Source organism: Giraffa tippelskirchi, chromosome 14, assembly GCF_054371585.1.
Source record: "Giraffa tippelskirchi isolate mGirTip1 chromosome 14, T2T-mGirTip1v1.2.pri, whole genome shotgun sequence".
Taxonomy (NCBI): domain Eukaryota; kingdom Metazoa; phylum Chordata; class Mammalia; order Artiodactyla; family Giraffidae; genus Giraffa; species Giraffa tippelskirchi.
Genome location: NC_137288.1, coordinates 44,932,293 through 44,953,367, shown reverse-complemented (window position 1 = coordinate 44,953,367; position 21,075 = coordinate 44,932,293). Strand labels below are relative to the sequence as shown.

General features: G+C 43.0%; 1 protein-coding gene across 19 annotated transcripts in view; it reads right to left on the bottom strand.

The window, feature by feature from the left end:
- Window positions 1-21,075, bottom strand: part of OSBPL1A (oxysterol binding protein like 1A) — a 212,352-nt gene that overhangs the window by 61,010 nt on the left and 130,267 nt on the right. For all 19 annotated transcript variants that reach the window (XM_081563211.1, XM_081563218.1, XM_081563210.1 and 16 more), the window contains one exon: window positions 1,124-1,280. In XM_081563211.1, coding sequence (XP_081419337.1) covers window positions 1,124-1,280 — 157 coding nt within the window. The remainder of the gene's footprint in view (window positions 1-1,123; window positions 1,281-21,075) is intronic.

Below are 21,075 nucleotides of genomic sequence, written 5' to 3'. Positions count from 1 at the left end.
ATGGCACAGAGTTGAGTCCCAGACCACAAAGGAGAGGACGGCAACAGCAGCCGAGTCAGGACGGGCCCACACGGCTCGCGACATCATCTGCCAGGATAACCTCCGTCAAAAGAGAACCATCAACGAGCACGTTTAGAGGACACCCTCTAACTGCACAGAAGAAAAGTCTGGTTTGTTTTGTAAAACTCACTGATTTTTTTCAAATAAGTACAAAGAAAAAACATTCCTTGTTAACATGGGGCACATACATATACATCAGAAGTGCTGTGTACCATTTTTCAGGACAACAACAGTTGAGACCAATGGTAGCCAGAATCCTCATACAGAAATGAAGTTAAAGCTATACAAATCTATAAATATTAAACAACAACAGTAAAAAACTATCTTGTAGAAATTAGTAACTACTTATCCCAAAAGTGCCTTTTACAATGACAACAGAAAATATTCACTGACAATTTGATAAAATATTGTATCCTATGAATACCAGCACATACACAAGGCACTCACCTATAAACTTGTGTGAAACCAGAGACTTGTGTGACACCTCATTAAACTGGGACAATCTCTAGGACTAAATCATCAAGGGAATTAAAAAACAATACTAATGTTATTAGACAGTATTAAAGGGCTATGTTCAACAAACTCCAGGTCTTAATAAAAGTCTTTGTTTAAACGTAACTAAATTGTTTCAATAAGCAGGCAATATGACCATCCATTCTTAATAAAACCAACACGAAGATCAAATGACAAGAAACTAAAATAGCATGGAGAGGCAGAGTCATAAAAGATGCATGCTCAAAAAAGGAAGCCAGCATCACTTTCAATAGGGAGCTTTGAAGAGCCTTTCTAAACAGCCAGTTGAAGGATTTACGGTCCCCTAAAATCATGGTAGCCAAAACCACGTTTTGTGCTTAGTTCCTGCAATGACAGCTGATGATGTTCTCTCTGTAAATGGACAAAGTATTTAAGCCGAATCCTTTCCTTGAGGTGCTAGAGCAATATAAACGTTCAGCAGAGAGAAAAAAGCAAAAAAACCTGAGGAGACAGCCACACGCTTTGGTTTACAAACCCAAATGCGCTTGAGAACAGAGGTGGCAGTGATGGCTGGGAAAGGCCCTCCTACCTGTGTTTTTTGATGCCATTGGAGAGCGTGTCTCCACCACCACAGTCCTTGCCTTCGGACATTCTGTGCTGTCTACTGCTCGGGGGTTCTGCTTCCTCGTCAAAGGAGTGCGCGGTCACTGCTTCCAGTCTGCTCAGGGACCCTTCGGACTCGGAATCTGTGGCAGAGCAGATTCACAGTCAATGAACTGGGCTTTGGTGCGAGGCTGCCGTTAACAATGGATTCCCTCCCTTCATGCACCAGGCTTTGAAACTTAAGCAGCCTACTTTGTCCTTCAACAATCCAGCCGTTACCTCCTCCTCAGGGATTTCAGAGAACCTGCACCCAGTAAGGCGAAAGGGGATTTAGAAAACAGATACAGGGTTATATAAACTTACAGTTAAACAGACTTCATACATTAAAAGAGACTTTGCAAAGATTACCTAATTGTTTAGGAAATTGTATTCAGTGGTGTCTCCCAAAAAAAAATTTGTTTTTTCCTTCCCTTTTGAAAGCAGTTTAAACATAACTTTGAAAAAGCATGTTTTAAAAATTTATATATAAAGAACAAGTTACAATTGGCTGTACTTGGGGAAAGCATACATTTCATATGATACTAGAGGTGCAAAGGTAATTTTTCAATACTTAAAAAACACTTCTGGTTTTTATATTACTTAAATTCTCAAGAGCAACAGCCTGAAGTAGCCATAGAGAATCTAACTATGAGGCAGGCGTTTTCAGGAATGAAAATGCCACATTCCCAACTGCCTATGTATTGAGCGTGGAGCCATCTGCCTGACTGGGAATAGCAGGACAACTTCTTTTCATATAATACAGAATAGTTTTCAGGCACATGCACATCCTTCCTTTCCTTTCAGCATCTCCAGGGTGCTCTGGGCATGAGGAAGGAGGAACATGGGGTTAAAGAGTGTGCTGACGGTCTCCTGGTTTGTTAGTTGGGTTTTCTGACTCTAACGTTCTGCATATATATAACATATATATATATAATGTTCTGCATAACGTTCAAAGTAGCAGCCACTCAATCTCCAAGAGATTTTAAAAGATACCTATGTTTATATTAATAAGTAAATTCCAGATAACGTGCAACTATCCTTCAGCAGATGACTGTACACACAACTGTCCTCTGCTCTAGGGAAGTCCTCCTACATACATGCAAGCAAACTCCCTATTTAGATAAAAGTTTCACCCATCTGCCTAGTATGTATTACGGTGCTCAGGAAATAGTACTTTCTTTTCCCACTACTGCATTCTGCAATTCAGCCCAAATCACAGGTCCTTCTTTATCTCACATTAGAATTGATTAGTAACAACTGCTGGACAGCTGCAGGTTGCACAGCACACCTTGAACTCTGGACCCTCTGAATGGTGCAAGGTATCTGCCCAAAAAACTCAGTACTAAAGAAGTTATCTTTATTTTCTGTAAATATAGCTTTGTCCTGACATATATCTTATAGCAATGACAAATATTTTAATGTTAAGTTTAAGTGATATTTATTTTTCATTATCAATTTTGGCAGGTAGTAACATTTTATTGCAAAATACTGAAAACCTGCATAGCCAGTGACAGGAGACAGTCAGTCCTTTGATGAAATAAGCAGCTGCTAAAATTATAATAAAATAGAAAAATACTTTAAACATAATGCTAAGACCAAAAAAAAAAAAAAAATCAAGCTACCATTTTACAACTCTAAAACACAAGCAAAAAAAAATTTTTTATTTTATTTTGCTTTAAAGAAAAATCAGTCTGGTTCAGGTAAACAGGTTATCTGTCCAAACGAGAACAATGAAGTGACAGAATTTTGTCCCGGGCACAGTAAAGCCAAGAGGGAAACAGTCCATCTGCTAGGGCAGCCAAAGGATACAGGAGAGGTGGTATCTCCCGAAAATTGGGTTCATCCCTCAGTGGGTGTCAAGCAGAAAGAGACAATCAAGCCAAAGAGCGGGAGAAGGAAGGATTTTTTAACTGCAGCAAATAAGAAAAACACCAGGGATCTTTCTCAAGGCAATGTCTCCCCAACAGCAAAACTAGGAAAATTTTAAGCTAAGTGTGCATGCATCTGCATGAAGCGGCCTGGGCAGTATATGCCTATGCATGAAGGGGTCTTGAGCAGAGAATTTCTGCACAGAACTGGGGCTAAGGTTGACAAGAGCCCAAGCTTCAGCTGACTGAAGTTATGAGGGTCACAAAAGGCCAAGAGCATCTTTCTTTAGGTTCCAGTTGATCTTGTGGTTGAGGGCTCATGGCAGAGGGAGGGGTGTTGGAATTCTATAAAAGAGCTCAAAGTGCTTCAGGCTAATGTTTACTTTGGAAACAGAACTGGGAGTATTTACAACTGATTTATTAACTTTGTTACTGTAACTTCTCTTGCCTGATAACAGTCCTGTTTTGTTCCCTTTGATCATTAATTACTGAGACCTGCTCAAGGGCAAGCATTAGCTCTTCCCCTGGGGCTCAGCTGGTAAAGAATCCGCCTGCAATGCCTGCAATGCGGGAGACCTGGGTTCAATCCCTGGGTTGGGAAGATCCCCTGGAGAAGGGACCCACACCAGTATCCTGGCCTGGAGAATCCCATGGACTGTATAGCCCATGGGGTCGCAAAGAGTCGGGCATGACTGAGGAACTTTCACTTTAGATCACAAAACAGCTTATGCCCAGAATGGCTTCTCTTATGTCAAGAAAGCCATGCCCAGTTCGGTTCATTTTCTTTGGGCACCAGGACCCCTCACCTTAGCTGCCTACAATGGTATGGCAGGTAAATCTCAAAACAACAAGTATTGTGCTCAGAGAGGAGTTTTCAGAGGAAGCAGGATGAGCACAACCTGGACCAAAGAGGTGACAGTGGTCTTGGGGGGTAGAACGGGGTGGTTTGTTCACTTCTACATACTCATACTTGTTTCATGTGAAAAAGGAATTTCAAGTGCCAAATAAAATAATTTTGCCTTTATTGGTTAGTATTATTCAAGATGCATTGTTACTTTATAATTTAGGTGTCAGGAAAACCAAAAAGCACTGAAGCAAAAACTTCAAGCATTTATTGAACATCACTCTGCACAGGATACTGTGTTTGCTATTGAAGGGATACAAATCATAAGACGGGAACAAATCTACCTCAAAAGAAAATTCTTAACAAAAAGCAGATACACAGTAAACACTAAACAAGAGGTAAGGCAGAAGGAGCTGCTGTGAAGTAAAGACTTCACTCAAAATAAGATTTCACCTTACTGAACACCAGCTGGAGACTAGCCACCCTCACCCAAGCTTGGGAGCACTATGCTTACCCCTAGAGACACACTGTCAGATGGCAGTATAGACTGATCGCTCCGCTTGACTTCCTCTTTCTGCCCCCTCTCCTAGGCTCTCTCTCTCCCTGTTCGTCCTCCCAACCCTTACTTTTCTCTTCCACGCTCCCAACCCTCCTCCCTCTGATAGAATCAGGCTATGCCCACCCTTCCCCTGAAGGGCTCTACCAAAGGTCACCAACTACCTCCATATTGCAAAGTCAGTCCAGTGATCATTCGTAAATTCTTATGATGACGCATCTACCACATCTGACACTGCTTAATTCATTCTTCTCCTTCTTTATCTTGCGCAAGGCATGGTAGGATTCAAGGAACAGTAAGATCTGGTTCCTGTCCACAGTTGAGCAGAGGCAGACTGTTTTGTGAACACGTGAGTTCAGCAAATTTTTTTCCTGGTGCCGGAACAGAAGTCTGCATGGGGGCAGTGGGTCACATAGGCAGTATCAGCCAACTTCACCCAGTGAGGGACCGGGTGTCTAGAGGAGATTGTGACTGATGGGTGAGTTGAGTAAGCTGACAAGGAGTAAGAGTGGGGGTGGGGGAGAGGTACAATAGAGGAACTGTTCTGAGCAAAGGGAACGGATGGTCCATGGCAGGGAGAACAGAACATTCAGGGAGGTGGGAGTGGACGACATGAGAAAGGAGTGGTGATGCGGCGGCTGGGTGGAAATGAAGCTATGACTCAGCCATGAAGCTGACCGCTCAGGATGAACAAAAATCAGGGGCAGGCAGTGGGACAAGGAGGGTATAAAATGAAGCAGGAACGGGGCAGTATACCCCAGTGCCTGCCATGAGGTTCTTACACCTGCTAGAAGCAAATTGCCAGGTCATCTCTAAGCATTCTAGCTTCAGAGGCCAAGAAGGAAATGAGATCAATGACATGATTCACAGTGTCCTCAAGATCAAAACTTGTTGAATGAGAACAAAAAGCTCAGCTGCTAATAAGAACCTGCTATATAGCACAGGGAACTCTACTCAATGCTCTGTGGTGACCTACATGGGAAGAAATTCCAAGTAAGAGGGGTACACGTATATGTACAGCCGATTCACTTTGTTGTACAGCTGAAACTAACAACACTGTAAAACAACTATATGTCAATAAATATAAAAGCTCAAAAGCTCAGTTACTTCTGCTGCTGCTGCTAAGTCGCTTCAGTTGTGTCCGACTCTGTGCAACCCCATAGTCGGCCACCCACCAGGCTCCCCCGTTCCTGGGATTCTCCAGGCAAGAACACTGGAGTGGGTTGCCATTTCCTTCTCCAATACGTGAAAGTGAAGAGTGAAAGTGAAGTCCCTCAGTCATGTCCGACTCTTAGCGATCCCATAGACTGCAGCCTACCAGGCTCCACTGTCCATGGGATTTTCCTTTCTAGTACTAAGTATATAGTACTACATGCTTAGACTTGCTTTGTTGGCAATAAGGTTGTTGTTTAGTCATTAAATCATGTCCAACTCTTTTGCAACCCCATGGACTGTAGCCCGCCGGCCTCCTCGGTCCATGGGATTCTCTAGGCAAGAATACTGGAGTGGGCTGCCATTTCCTTCTCCAGGGAATCTTCCCAATCCAAAGATCGAATCGCGTCTCCTGCACTGGCAGGCAGATTCTTTACTACTGAGCCACCTGGGAAGCCCACTGGCAATAGAGAGCCAACCTCAACTTCTATGCCTTCATAGTATGAGTCATACCAATCTGCCTCCAGCAAAGCATCATTTCATTTGGAGACCCATAGATTCAAATATATTTAAATTCAAACATTTTACCTAAGTAGCAAAGAGGTCACAGCCACTGTGGAGGTTTATTGATTAAGGTGGCGAAGCCTGCCTCTAAGACTAATTTTCAAGTGACAGATCTTAGTGCAAACTAAGGTGATAATTCAATCTTAAATCATCAAGTTTTTCAATTTTGCCTGAACATACAAATATCAAATAGACCAGACATTATCTACCATTCAGTGTTACTGGGCAACACATTAATGTCTTAGTGGAAAGTATCAAGTATTGGAAAGACTGTGCTTAATGCGTTATATAGTGACCATGATAGTAATAGAGTACTGTACATGCTTATACATTATGTATGTGAAGTTGCTCAGTCATGTCTGACTCTTTGTGATCCCATGGACTATAGCCTACCAGGCTCCTCCATCCATGGAATTTTCCAGGCAAGAGTACTGGAGTGGGTTGCCATTTCCTTCTCCAGGGAATCTTCCTGACCCGGGGATCAAACCCAGGTCTCCCACATTGCAGGCAGACGCTTTACCGTCTGAGCTACCAGGGAAGCCCATACATTATGTATATTTTACCAAAATAAAACCAAAACAAAACTCAAACAAGCAAACAAAAACCTGTCAAGCCAAAGTCACATATCTATCATGCTAGATGTGTGGACTATATCCTCATTCTGTCATCTCTCACCTCAACGCCAATGACGAAACAAAGCCACACAGACAGAGAGAAATCTTGATGGATTTTTATACAGGTGTATTTTTAAATACTATAGCAGAAATTTTAACAAAATCCATAGTGAGATTTCTGACAAAATTAGTCTTTCACTCTTCCTTTTATTTCCCACAAGATAAATGCTCTCGTCTATGTACAAGCATTTAAGGCAGACAAAATCTCTGCCTGATTAACTTCCCAATTAAATCAACAGTCCTAGTGGAAAGCTTGTTTACAAATCTCTGATGGCCCAGATCTTTAAAGCTCTGTCCAAATGGGGACTTAAAATTATTTCTAACACATTTTGGATTGAACACTATCCGCTTTCAACCAAACAGCATGGAAGCCAATGGCTATGATTGGGTTAACTTAGCTTTGAAACTTCACTCATCAAGTTATGTAAGATGTACAACTTGTATGTCAATCATATCTCAATAAAGTGGCTTAAAAAAAACCCTTCAGATTAAGAGGATCATTACCTCTATGCTACTTTTTTTGAGTTACTCCTATTAAAAGGCTGAAAGAAGAGGTCATAAAGTTAACAATAGCAAGCCAACGATTCTTGTGTTCTCCTGATAAACATTTTTTTAACATGACCTTTGAAAACTAGCTTGAGAACAAACAGTACAAAGGAGCAAGATGTGGAAGACTATGGATAGTGTCCAAATAACCCCTCCCCATTATTTAAGGTAACAGGAAATGGTCAAGAGGCACACACGCTCAATTTAATACCTTCATTGTTTATGGTTTCCCCAAGAACCAAGCATGTTCTAAGAATGTCCAAGGTAACCCAAAGTAACCCAACCTGAAAATATCAGTGCCAAATTTTTATTCAGCTTTAAAATACAATTTTATAGACTAAAAAATAACAGTAAATACAAAGGACACAAGGAAAATCAATGAAGCCTATCACATTCCAGATAAATTGTAAACAGAAAATCAGAAATCAGGATGAGTCCAGAAGGGGCTGCCAAGAGATTGCTACAATAACCTACAGAGGAAGTGACAAAAGCTTGAAACAGAATCTTGGCAGCTAGCGACAAGATTCAGAGCCATTCTAGACATATCCTCCCCAAATGAGGCACAAGGTCAAAATGAACCAAATGGTATAGTGTTGATTACCACAGAGTTTTTTTAAAAGGACTGGCTTGTCCCCAAGCTACTAAATCTACTACTGTTTTTGGTAACTTGCAAAATCTGCACATGTAATTGCAGATGAGGAATTATTTAAAATGTTGTGTATGGGCTATTGAAAATTTTGTCTGTTTTGGAAGACTAAATTTGGAGCTTCCCATTTGTCTTGTTGACATCATTAAAATCATTTTCAAGGTCACCTATGCATACACTCTACAAAGAAAATAATTCTAGAACTAAGGACCAGTTACAAACTAATTCATAAAAATGAAAATGAAGTATTTTCATGTGACTTCAGTTTAATAAATCAACACTCACCAAATAGCTACCACATACCAGGTAAAGGGCTTGTTGCTGTAACAGTTTAGAAAGATTAATGAGATATGGGTGGTGCCCTCCAAGTAGTCAAAGTCCAATCTAGTGAAAGATACACAAGTAAACAAATGTTTACACAAAGTCTTTGTGGCAAGAGTTGAAGAAGTCACTCTTAGGGAAACCAGGGAAAGTTTCCATGCAGAGATGGCATTTGAGTTGCCATGATGACTAAGAATTCAAGGCAAGGAAAGAGAATACCAGGGGTGAGGGGAATAGCAAGCAGTCCAATGGCCTCAAAGAACAAGATGTGTGTCCAAAAACATCTGGCATGGCTAGAGAGGAGGGCAGCCAGGAGGAAAAGACGTGGTCATCAGAGATGAAGCTGAAAAGTGGGTCAGATCACAGAGTTTATACTGACCCTGTAATTACGGAGTATGGAGCCACTGGATGCTCTGTCAGGGAGAGGTTAAGATCCATTTTAGACTTTACAGGTAACTCTGGGCTTCCCTGGTGGCTCAAACAGTAAAGAAACCACCTGCAATGCAGGAAACCTGGGTTTGATCCCTGGGTCGAGACGATCCCTTGAAGAAGGGAATGGCAACCCACTCCAATAGTCTTTCCTGGAGAATTCTATGGACAGAGGGGCCTGGCAGGCTACAGTCCATGGCATCTCAGAGTTGGGACATGACTAAGCGACTAACATTTTCACCTTCTGATGCATCAGCATCCCATGGCCACTGTAACAATGACCATGACTTAATGGATCCACGGACCGTGAACACTGGGGGAGAAACAGGGAGACAAGAAGACAACGAGATCCTCAGAAATGGGGAGGGTGTGAGGAAAGCAGGTGAGAGATGACTTCACATTCGTAGTTTGCACGGTTGGTAGACGAGGAGGCCATCAGCCAAGACAGGCCATATACAAGGGGGCAGGTCAGGAAGACTAGTCCAGTTTCCATCATTTGGAGTTTGAGATGCTTTGGGCCAAAGTAGGACTTTTCAGTAAACAGATGGAAAGTCTAAGAATATCACTATCCTCCACAACCAACTCATCCTCAAGTTCAATTTAGCCTTTGAAATGTACCCCCAAATTTTTTTCACTCAAATACCTGCACTCCTAATCTGTGCCGAAATCTATGCTAGTTGCTAGGGGTGCAAAGTTTCTCAAGGAATGTTCTGTCTGCTTGAGTGACAGGGCAGAAAAAAAAAGAAACAATCATATAAAATGTCAACTACAGGAAATGCTATGGGACTATGATGCATGGACAACTCAGCAGTGGCCATGGGACTGGAAAAGGTCCGTTTTCATTCCAATCCCAAAGAAAGGCAATGCCAAAGAATGCTCAAACTACCACACAATTCACTCATCTCACACACTAGCAAGGTAATGCTCAAAATTCTCCAAGCCAGGCTTCAACAGTACATGAACCGTGAACTTGCAGATGTTCAAGCTGGATTTAGAAAAGGCAGAGGAACCAGAGATCAAATTGCCAACACCCGTTGGATCATCGAAAAAGCAAGCGAGTTCCAGAAAAACATCTACTTCTGCTTTACTGACTATGCCAAAGCCTTTGACTGTGTGGATCACAACAAACTGTGGAAAATTCTTAAAGAGATGGGAATACCAGACCACCTGACCTGTCTCCTGAGAAATCTGTTGCAGGTCAAGAAGCAACAGTTAGAACTGGACATGGAACAACAGACTGGTTCCAAATCAGGAAAGGAGTGCGTCAAGGCTGTATATTGTCACCCTGCTTATTTAACTTATATGCAAAGTACATCATGAGAAATGATAGACTGGATGAAGCAGAAGCTGGAATCAAGATTGCCAGGAGAAATATCAATAACCTCAGATATGCAGATGACACCACCCCTATGGCAGAAAGTGAAGTAGAACTAAAGAACCTCTTGATGAAAGTGAAAAGGAGAGTGAAAAAGTTGGCTTAAAACTCAACATTCAGAAAACTAAGATCATGGCACCTGGTCCCATCACTTCATGGCAAATAGATGGGGAAATAATGGAAACAGTAACAGACTTTATTTTTTTGGGCTCCAAAATCACTGCAGATGGTGACTGAAGCCATGAAATTAAAAGATGCTTGCTCCTTGGAAGAAAAGCTATGACCAACCTAGATAGCATATTAAAAAGCAGAGACATTACTTTGCCATCAAAGGTCTGTCTAGTCAAAGTTTTGTTTTTTCCAGTAGTCATATATGGATGTGAGAGTTGGACTATAAAGAAAGCTAAGCACTGAAGAATTGATGCTTTGGAACTGTGGTGATGGAGAAGACTCTGGAGAGTCCCTTGGACTGCAAGGATATCCAACCAGTCCATCCTAAAGGAAATCAGTCCTGAATATTCATTGGAAGGACTGATGCTGAAGCTGAAACTCCAATACTTTGGCTACCTGATGCTAAGAACTGACTCATTGGAAAAGACCCTGATGCTGGGAATGATTGAAGGTGGGAGGAGAAGGGGACGATAGAGGATGAGATGGTTGGATGGCATCACCGACTAACTGACATGAGTTTGAGTAAGCTCCAGGAGTTGGTGATAGACAGGGAGGCCTGGTGTACTGCAGTCCATGGGGTCGCAAAGATTTGGACACGACTGAGTGACGAACTGATGATGCATGGGGCATCAACAGTGGGGATCTGATCTAGTCCAAAAGTCAAGCAGGCTTCCCTGACGAACAAAGTTCAGGAAATGTGTTCATTAATAACCAATAAAGAGAGGAACTGAAACTTTCCATCTCAGTTAAGTTGCTTTCATGCAAACTCTTGTCATCTCTCATCAAGGACACTTGGACCTCAAATCAATTTTAACTCTCAACATACTCACTTGCTAACAGACTGTAAACTCCTGAGTAGGGACCATGCCTTATTTGCTCTTAATTTCCAATTCTTAGTATAATGCGAGCATATTATAAAAATCCACAATATTTACTTTAAAAAAGGAAACTTTATAAAATACTAACCTGACATCATCGGCGTACTTGTTTGCTGCTCCCCATCGCTTACAAATTAAAAAGCAAATTCTTCAGCAGAACCGTATCACAAGACTCATTACAGGTTGGTCCTGACTTACTTTTGTGGCTTCATCTCATCACTATTTCTCAGCATTTGGAACATTCAACCCCTGCTTCGGCCACAGTGCATTTTCACGATGTCTTGGAAAACAATTCTCTACCTTCGTGTGTGTTAGCTTCTTCCACAAAGAATATTCCACCTCCCTCTTATCCTGCTGGAGAACTGTTTATTGACTGTTCACAACACCCCTCGAGTGTCACTTATTCTGTGACGCTCTCTCCAACTTCCCCGAGCAGTTAGGGGCCTCTCCTGAATTTCTGTAACACTCCTTATGTACTAGGAGGTGGTGCTTACTCATTCATTTGTCCAATAGACACATACTGAGCGCCTCCTTCCCTGTCTAGGCTAGTCCAGGGGCTGGGATGGACTCAGGCACCAAGAAAAATGCCTCCCTCACTGAGGAGCTTACACACTCTACTTAAAGGAGTCCACGAACAAATGAACAATATCTGTGAAAGTTTTTTTTTTTTTTTTTTTTAATAAGGCAAGAGAAAAAGGAGAGAAAATGATACAGCGAAGGTCTTTCTGAGCAGAAAAAGGAATGGAGTGGAGGGGTGAGCCCTGCAGATATTTGGGATGAGACAGCTCCAGGTGAGGGGAAGCGAAGGCCTGGGGGGACACGCCTGGCAGGAGCAGGTACTGCCGCTGAGGTCAGTGATGGAAGGAAGGGAATGAGGAGGACAGGGCAGATCTCAGAAGGTGGCAGGCAGCCAGATGGAGGGCTTCTGGCTTTTATTCCAGCCAGAAGCAAAGCCATTAGAGGGTCCCGTGCAGGGAACTGACCTGAAAAGCCTCACGTTTGGAAACGATCACTCTGAACACTGTGCTTGAAATATTGCTGGAGACGAGGATGCAAGCAGAGAGACCAGTCAGAAAGCCCCTGTCACAATCCAGGTGAGAGATGACGGGGGTCTGGGTGGTGGGAGTGGAATGATGATAAGGGGTCAGATTCTGCTAAATGTGGTAGGAAGAGCTGACAGAATGTGTTGACGGACTGAACGTGGATACGAGACCTTTCCCCTGACACCCCGAAAAGAAAGAAACCGAAGAACAACAATTAACAACAATTAACAAAACAACCCACAGTCCATGACAGATAATTCAAAGGTTCTCAGCCTCAGCTGAAGTAACTGTAAAGACGCATCCTTCATCCACCAAAATATGCAGGGGCGCAGGCTTGTGAGCAGTAGTGAAAAATTCTCTTCTAGACATTTTAAGACACTTAGGAGATCTCACTTAAGTGAACATGCCAAGTAGATAATTAGACAGGAGTCTGAAATTCAGAAACATGCCTGAGTCTACGGACATAAAACTTATGGATTGATCAGAATATGGGCAATATTCGCAAGTGTGGGACTAGGTGACATCACGCAAGGCAAGCTGTTCAAACTTTAATGTCTGGATGATCCCCTACAGATTTGAAAAAAACTGCCAATTCTTATTCACTAAGTCTGAGTTGGGACCTCTGGTTCTGCAATTCCGACAAGCTCCCACGTGAAGCTAACGCTACTCAGACCACACTGTGAGCACAAGGGCACTAGAGCAGCCGTGCCCAACCTTTTTGGCACCAGGGACCGATTTTGTGGAAGACAATTTTTCCACAGACTGGATGGTGGGGGATGGTTTTGGGACGATTCAAGCGCATGACATTTATCGCGCACTTTATTTCTATTATTATTATTAAACTGGCATATATAATGAAATAATTATACAACTCACCATAATGCAGAATCAGTGGGAGTCCTGAGCTTGTTTTCCTGCAACTAGACGGGGCGGGGGGGGGGGGGGTTATGGGAAACAGTGACACCCAAAGTGCAGTGCTTATGTTTGGTCTACTGCGTGAACTTTTGGATTGCTGTCACTGCAGAAAACCCTGCTTCACAAAGAGAGAATGTTGGAAATGGAAGCAGGCTTTTCAGTGCTTTGGTAGCAGTCTTAGGATATTCTGCCTTGACTTTAATTCAGAATGCATGGAAATCTGAAGTCGTCTCAAACATATTTTTAAGGCCACCGTCATTTGCGATCTCAAGTGGTCATGCAAGCAATGGGGAGTGGCTGTAAATACAAATGAACCTTCACTCTCTAGCCCACCAGCATCGCTCACCTCCTGGTGTGTGGTCCGGTTCCTAACAGGCCACAGATCAATACTGGTCTGTGACCAGGCGACTGGGGACCTCTGATCTTGAGGGTAGATGCAGAAAAGAAAAGAATGAGTGCACTCTACGACACTCTACTACCGAAAGTGAGAGAGATGCAAGAACACTAGCAAAGAAAACAGAAATAAAATTAAATGAGAGTGGTATTCTGGAAACCAAATAAAGAAAGCGTTCCACGAAGGAAGGGGCATCAGCAACTTGAAGTGCTGGTAAGAGGTCAACAAAGATGCAAACTGAGAGAGGACCATGCAGCTAGGCAGCTAAGCAAGTGACAGCAGTGACCTGGTCAAGAGCGGCTGCTGGGAAATCATGAGACCAAACATAAATAGAGGCTGTTCAAGAGAGAATGCCTGAAGAGGAAAGTGATGCAGGTCAAAGGTATTTGTATAGGACACAGCATTTTTGAAAGCTAAGACAGCTGATGGGGATCAGGAATAACTGATTACCTGGGAGAGAGAAGGAGCTGTACTAATATCCTGATGGAGGTTGAAGTGCTAGGACCCCAGGCACACAGGAGGGCTCGTGTCGGTTAGGGGCACAACGTTCATCCGTGTAAAGGAGAGAAAGCCGAGTATGTCCACACACGAACACGTCCAGGTGTGTGAGCGGCTTTGGTTGTGGAAACACGAGGAGTTTCTCAGTGACATAAACAATGTCCTCCGATGGAGCAGGATGGAGCAGAAGGTATTACTCATAGCGATTTTCAGTGAGAAGAGTATGAGACAAGCAAAGCAAAAGGAACTGACTAGAGAAATGGGCAGCCAAAGAGCACAACAGATATTAACAGCCGTGGGTCTCAAGCAAGAGTAGCCAGCATGGCCCGTCACTTGAGGATGGGTGCAGAAGGTGGGGAGGGATGAGCTGGGGGAGCACAGGGCAAGGAGAGAAGGGCCAGAGAGTGAGCAGGTAACAGCCCATGGGATCCGAGCCTGAAAAAGAGGGACTGAGGACACACGTGGAGGGAGAAGAAGTGAAAACATGGAGAAGGTGCTGTGGTTGGTCAAAGAAATGCTGGGATCGGGATTTTTAAGAGAATGGGCTGAAAGGAGACAGAGGTCAGACTACGGCATGGATAAGACTGAGATGACGGCGTAGATACAGTTATGGAAAAAGGCAAAGTCGAGGAGCTGATCTTGGGAGGGAGCAGCTGCGGTGGGCTGGAGGCCAGGACCTTTTTCATATCATGTTTCGCCCAGCTTTCCACTCATCTCCTCCCCTACACGGATTATAAACCCTGATTCAGGGATTGGATCTTCTTTCCCTTGGTAGCACAGCACCTGGCAAAGCTCGGCACACAGTGGGCATTGGGTAAGTGTGTCTGGTTTAAAGACAAGCTCTCAATGCCAAGGACAGTGCAAAACACACATGGTTTCACAGGGAGCATTTGATAGAGACATTAGTCTCCCAAAAGATTAACCTCAAACCTAAAGGACAAACTGGGGCTTCCCAGGTGGCTCAGTGGTAAAGACTCTGCCTGCCAATGCAGGAGACTCGGGTTCGATCCCTAGGTGGGTAAGATTCTCTGGAGGAGGAAATGGCAACCCACTCCAGTATTCTTGCCTGGAGAATTCCACAGACAGAGGAGCCTGACAGGCTACAGTCCATAGGGTTGCAAAGAGTCAGACATGACTGAGCATGCATGCACACACAAAGGATAAATTACATTCATCAGTGTTTACCATACACATTATGAGTAAGCTGCTGGATAATTTTTAGTGCTCTAAGCACAAAGTGAGATTAAGAGGCCCTGGCACTACGTAAGATTTTCCCCAAAATGTTGTACCGTATTACATACAAAAGGTGTTTAATAACAGTCCCAGTGTGTGGTACTCAATTTGCCACACATCACACCAACCAGTGAACGTGTTTTGTCCTGGGCAACAGAGGAAATACACAAGTTCACACGATAAGGCCTCTGTCCTTGAGGGAAATGCAGGCTTCGGGAAAGACAAGAAAGAAATGCACAAAAAGTTATATAACAAGAAACAGGGCAAGGACAAGATAGTATGGCTAATCATCCAAAAAATAAATACATAAATAAGGACAAGAGAAAAAAGTGCTAGGAATACAGGAGTGAGTGAGCTCTTCAAGTCCTGGGCAGCTCCAGAGCATAGTAAAGACTCACAGAAATGGCCCAGGCAGGAAATGTCCAGGTATTTCAGAACTAAACCACAGGACTTCCCCGGTGGTACAGAGGATAAGAACCTGCCTGCCAATGCAGTTGGACACGGGTTTGATCTGTGGTCCGGGAGGATCCCACATGCCACAGAGCAACTGAGCCCATGCCCCATGTGCTGCAAGTACTAAAGCCCATGCGCCCAGAGCCTGTGCTCTACAAGAGAAGCCACCGCAATGAAGAGTAGCCCTGGCTAGCTACCCAAAAAAACAAAAAAAAACCTAAATAAGTAAAAATAAATTAATTGTTTAAAAAACTAAAATGCAGGAGAGGACAGTGGGCTTAGGAACATAAAGAACAGAGCACATGGTATCTTATCTGCCTTCCTGCCAACACTTCTGATCACTTTGGCCAAACCCTGCATCTTCTATGTGAAAGTCTCAGCAGACGTCATTCCTTTTTTCAACTATTACCAGTTGCAGTTGTTGGATTAAACGTTATTTCACATGGGTCATAACTTCCTATGTTACTCTCCTCCAGACAAAATCAAAGTCATTATATTACCACTTTCTGCTCTTAAAGCTCTGATTTAAAAAGACATGAGCACCCACCCCTGCAACTGCTGAGACATGCTAAAGCTGGCTTCGATTTCATAACCTAACTTTCCACTGGTTTTGCCAATCTACACTATAGGATTTGGATGCATTATTCATGCGCATTTTGACCAGAATAGCATTAAGAGAAAAACCGAGCAAGAAAGCCTTTTTTGCACAACTGATCTCAACATGTTTCTAAAAAGGAAAGCGAACAGACAGTAAGAAAAACAATAAATTTTGAAGTTTTAAAATTCAAAAGGCAGAAATTTTTGTGCAACTGCTATCTCAGACCAGTACTAAAGGACAAGAGCCATGAAGTTATTTAACTGGTTAAGAAACATTTCAAAAATAATGCCTTAGGAAATCACTAGAGATTCATAAGGTCAAGCACCTTTAATTTTCTCCCCTTTAGCTACTTTTTCATTCACCCCTCTCTGTGAGAGCCAGTCTCTTAGCTCCCACATGATGGTGAATTCCTGGAGAACAAATTATACCTTTTAAATAACATCTCATCCCAGTTCACTCCCTCTGTCATCCACCTTTCTTGTTCCACACAGTATCCAAAGTGGAGCATGCAGGCCGCATGAAATTAGCAAGTGTTATGGATTCTTTTGTGCTCTTAATTGAAAGCCAATATATTTTTAGCTAGGACAGAAATATCAATGACATTTGTTCAACAACCTGCATTCAATAAACGTTTAGAGAGCAACTTAGTCTGTGGTAAGCACTTCAGGAATATAAATAGACAGGGTCTCTACCATCATATGGGCTTCCCAGGTGGTGCTAGTGGTAAAGAACCTGCCTGTCAATGCAGGAGACATTAGAGACTCGGGTTTGATCCCTAGGTTGGGAAGATCCCCTGGAGGAGGGCATGGCAACCCACTTCCGTATTCTTGTCTGGAGCATCCCATGGACAGAGGGGGCTGGCGGGCTATGGTCCGCGGGGTTGAGTCAGATATAACTGAAGCGACTGAGCACACAGGCACTGCCACTGCAAAGAGACGTCAATGGAAGAAACACAGAAGATGCAACAACTCATTGTGCCTGAGGGAGTGGGAAAAGCTACCCTGAAGAGGAGGCACTGATCATTCAGAGACATTTGAGAGGGGAGTTTTGGTAGGGGAAGAGGGTGAAATGGAAAGAGCAGAAAGATGGCAGGAACATGCAGAAGGAGCTGTTTCGTTCTTCCCTAAAGTGGAACCTACTACATATTATAATTTCTGTATTTTACTTGCCGGCAGAATAGAATTTTTCTACGGAACTAGTTAGTCTCTAGTTTCTCCTTAAATCCTTTGTTTTAATACATATGAATGTTTAGACCTCTTCCCGGGAAGAGTTCACTTACAGGTAGTAATATCAGAAATTTCACTCAACATAACCATTTCATTCCTTAAAGACAGATACACAATGAAGACAGCAAGTGATGCTTCATTAGGTTTAATGCCTTCTCATCTGTTATAGAATGGAATTCAACCCAATTGTGAGAAAGAATGTTTGCCATATGGGATCTGATGAAATCTTAAGTCACTGAGCATAGTGGAAAAAAACTTAAATAATTAAAAGACCCGCATGGGGTTGGAAAAAATACACTACACTGTAGGCTTATATCAAGGTTTGCCTCACCTACTGTATTACATTTTCACTGACCCTGCTTATCTGAAAAAATTTAAAGGGAAAACAGGAAGTCACATGGATTTAAAGGAAGTAACAAGTTGTAACTGACTTTTAAAAAGCAGACTAAGCATTTACTGAAAATTATTTAGAAGTATTTTAAGAGAAGTAGCTTTAAAAGCCTTTTTCTCGTTTCTTTTAAACATTAAGGTAGGCTTGATTTAATCTATTATTCTGATTCAGAAATTACATGAAATACAGGTTTGTATACTTGTTCCTGCTCTCGTTTACCTCCCACTCAACAGCCTCTGTCACGGCCGTGTGGTGAGGATGGATGATGCCCAGTGTGGCTGGAACAAACAAGGGACGGGCAGGGTGGGGGTCACATCAGGAGCCTGAAAGGCCCCTTAGGGAGTTTGGATTTCATTCCAGGTGCAGAGGCACTGAAGGATTCTGGGCAGGGGAATGTGATGCCGTGACTGTCTATAAAGCATCAGTGTGGGTAGTATGTATGGAGCGAAAGTCAAGAGGGCAAGACAGGAAGCACAGCTATCAGTTAAGAGGCTGGACGAAAGCAGGTGCAGCGTAGGTGATGATACTGTGAGTGAACGTTGGGCAGCCCCTCAGTGTGCCAGGCACTGCTTACAGTACAAATATGAGTTGTTTATTTCCCCCGGTAATCCTATGACCCACATGCAGATGAAGAAATGAGGCACAAGAAAGTGAAGTCATTTTCCAAAGGCTACAGGAATTGGTAGAACCACCATTTATCAACAGTCTTCCAGCTGCAGCACCTACACCTTTAATGATCACCTTGCAGTAACAGAACACAGACGGATTCAAGGTATGACAGAAGGGCAGAATGGATGGGTCCTGGCCTGTGTTTCATGGAGGGGGCACGTGAATGACATGAATCTCCCAGATTTCCAGCTTTAGGCGATGAAAGAGGCACCATTTACTAAAATTAAGCAAATTCCAGGAGGAAAAGGAACTAGGAGGAAGATCAAGAATCCATCTTTTATTTATCCAGCTAACAACTGAGTATATATGTATCTCACAAGAGGTCAGGGCTGGAGAAATAAATTCCGGAACTGCAGTAGTCAGAACTGTCCCTCCTAGTCTCTGGAACCTGTGGATGGGTCGGTCACCTTCCATTGTAAAGGACTCGGCAGGTGTGACTGAGTTAAGGACCTTGACTTGGGGAGGTTGCCCTGGATTATCTGGATGGGTCCATTGTGATTGCTATGGTCTTTATAAAAGGGAGGGAGGAAGGTCAGAGAGACGGGAAAAAGTCAACTTGCTGGCTTTGAAGATGGGAGGATAGGGCCTCATGCCAAGGAATGCAGGTGGTCTCTAGAAGCTGGAAACGCAAGGAGGCAGATTCTCTCTACAGCCTCCAGGGGAACACAGACCTGCCAACACCTTGATTACAGGACTTCTGACCTCCAGAGCTGAGAGAATAAATCTGCATTATTTAAGCCACTACATTTATGGTAATTTCTTCTGGCAGCAACGGGAAACTATTATAGGAATTCTAAGTTAGTATTTAAGATAATGTGGTATTGAAAGAAACAGGTAAAGGAGATGAAGAGGTACAAATTTTCACATGTCTAGACTTAAGCTGACCATTAAAAAATGTGCAGAAATATTGAATCACTACTGTGCAACTGTTAGTCACTCAGTCGTGTCTAACTCTTTGCGACTCCAAGGACAGTAGACTGCCAGGCTCCTCTGTCCATGGGATTTCCCAGGCAAGAATACTGGAGTGGGTTGCCATTCCTTTCTCCAGGGGATCTTCCTAACCCACGGATCGAACCTGGGTCTCCCACATTGTGGGCGTATTCTTTATTGTCAGAGCCACCAGGGAAGCGCGTCCCTGGGTGAGCAACAGGAACTAATACAGTGTTATAGGTCAATTATACTTCAAGAGCAAATAAGCAAATAAACCCATGGAAAAAGATCAGATTTTTTGGTTACTGGAGGTGCAGAGAAAGGTGAGGGAGAATAGATGAAAGTAGGTTCAAGAGGTACAAACTTCTGGTTATAAGATAACTAAGTACTAAGGATGTGACATAGATCAGGATAAATATAATCAACACTGCTGTATGTTATACATGAAGTTAAGAGTAAATCCTTAGAGGTCTCATCACAAGGAAAAAAATTTTTTTCTATCTCTTTAATTTTGTACCTTATGAGATGATGGATGTTCCCTAAACTTGTGATAATCATTTCACGATTTAAGCCCCATCATTATGTTGTACACCTTAAACTGACAGGGCTCTAAGTCAATTATTTCAATAAAACTTGAAGGAAAAATAAAGAAACTCTAGAGAAAAAAGTAATAACTAAACCAAAGTTCTGGAGGAGGCACAAGGAGATGGGTACCAGAACGAATCAGGAGGAAATGCCCTTAATTAAAAGGGAACACTTCTTTTGTAACAGAAGAGAAAGAGGAAGTGGGAATGAAGGTTAATGTGTAGATTACAGTGAGAACATGAAGTCACTCCCAAATGATGGCTTTTATGATCTCAGTGAATTACGTGGCTAGGTCACCAGCAGGGCAAGACTTCAACCCTGGGCAGCAGACTCGTAATTCTAATAGAGTCCGACACTGCACCAAAGGATTCCCAAGATTTGCGGCAGGAAGTAGGAGGAGTGGCCGGAGAAAGGCTACCACGTTCAGGCAAATGTAATAAAACTCAGGTGGGTCACTCAGGGCAGGGACCTGTCACGGCTCACCGGTCACTCAGGGCACCCGCTCCCTCATCTCCCCCAGCCACGAGGAACGCGCTGACTCAGCGCGGCACTGACTGTGCCGGGATCCTTCTCAGCACAGCAACCCATCAAGAGGCAGGTACTGCAGACAGATCTGAACCGGCACTTGAGAGGAAATTCATTTTCCAATCCTGACCGAGGGACTGTAGTTCTTTTTATACCCTTCTCCCCAAGGAGACAACTACAGAAATAAATGTTAAAATACACCTGAGAAGCAGAAAGATGAGAGTAACCCCTAAGTGTCTATCAGGCAGAGAATGACGGAAAATTCTGCTCAACCATATCACTTTCATGGAACCTTTAACAAGAATGAGCTAGAGTTGTAGTACTGGTGGGAAATATACTGGTGCATATTTCCAAGATACATTGTGACATGACAAGCAGACTCAGGACAACTACACAGATACTTCCACTCACAATT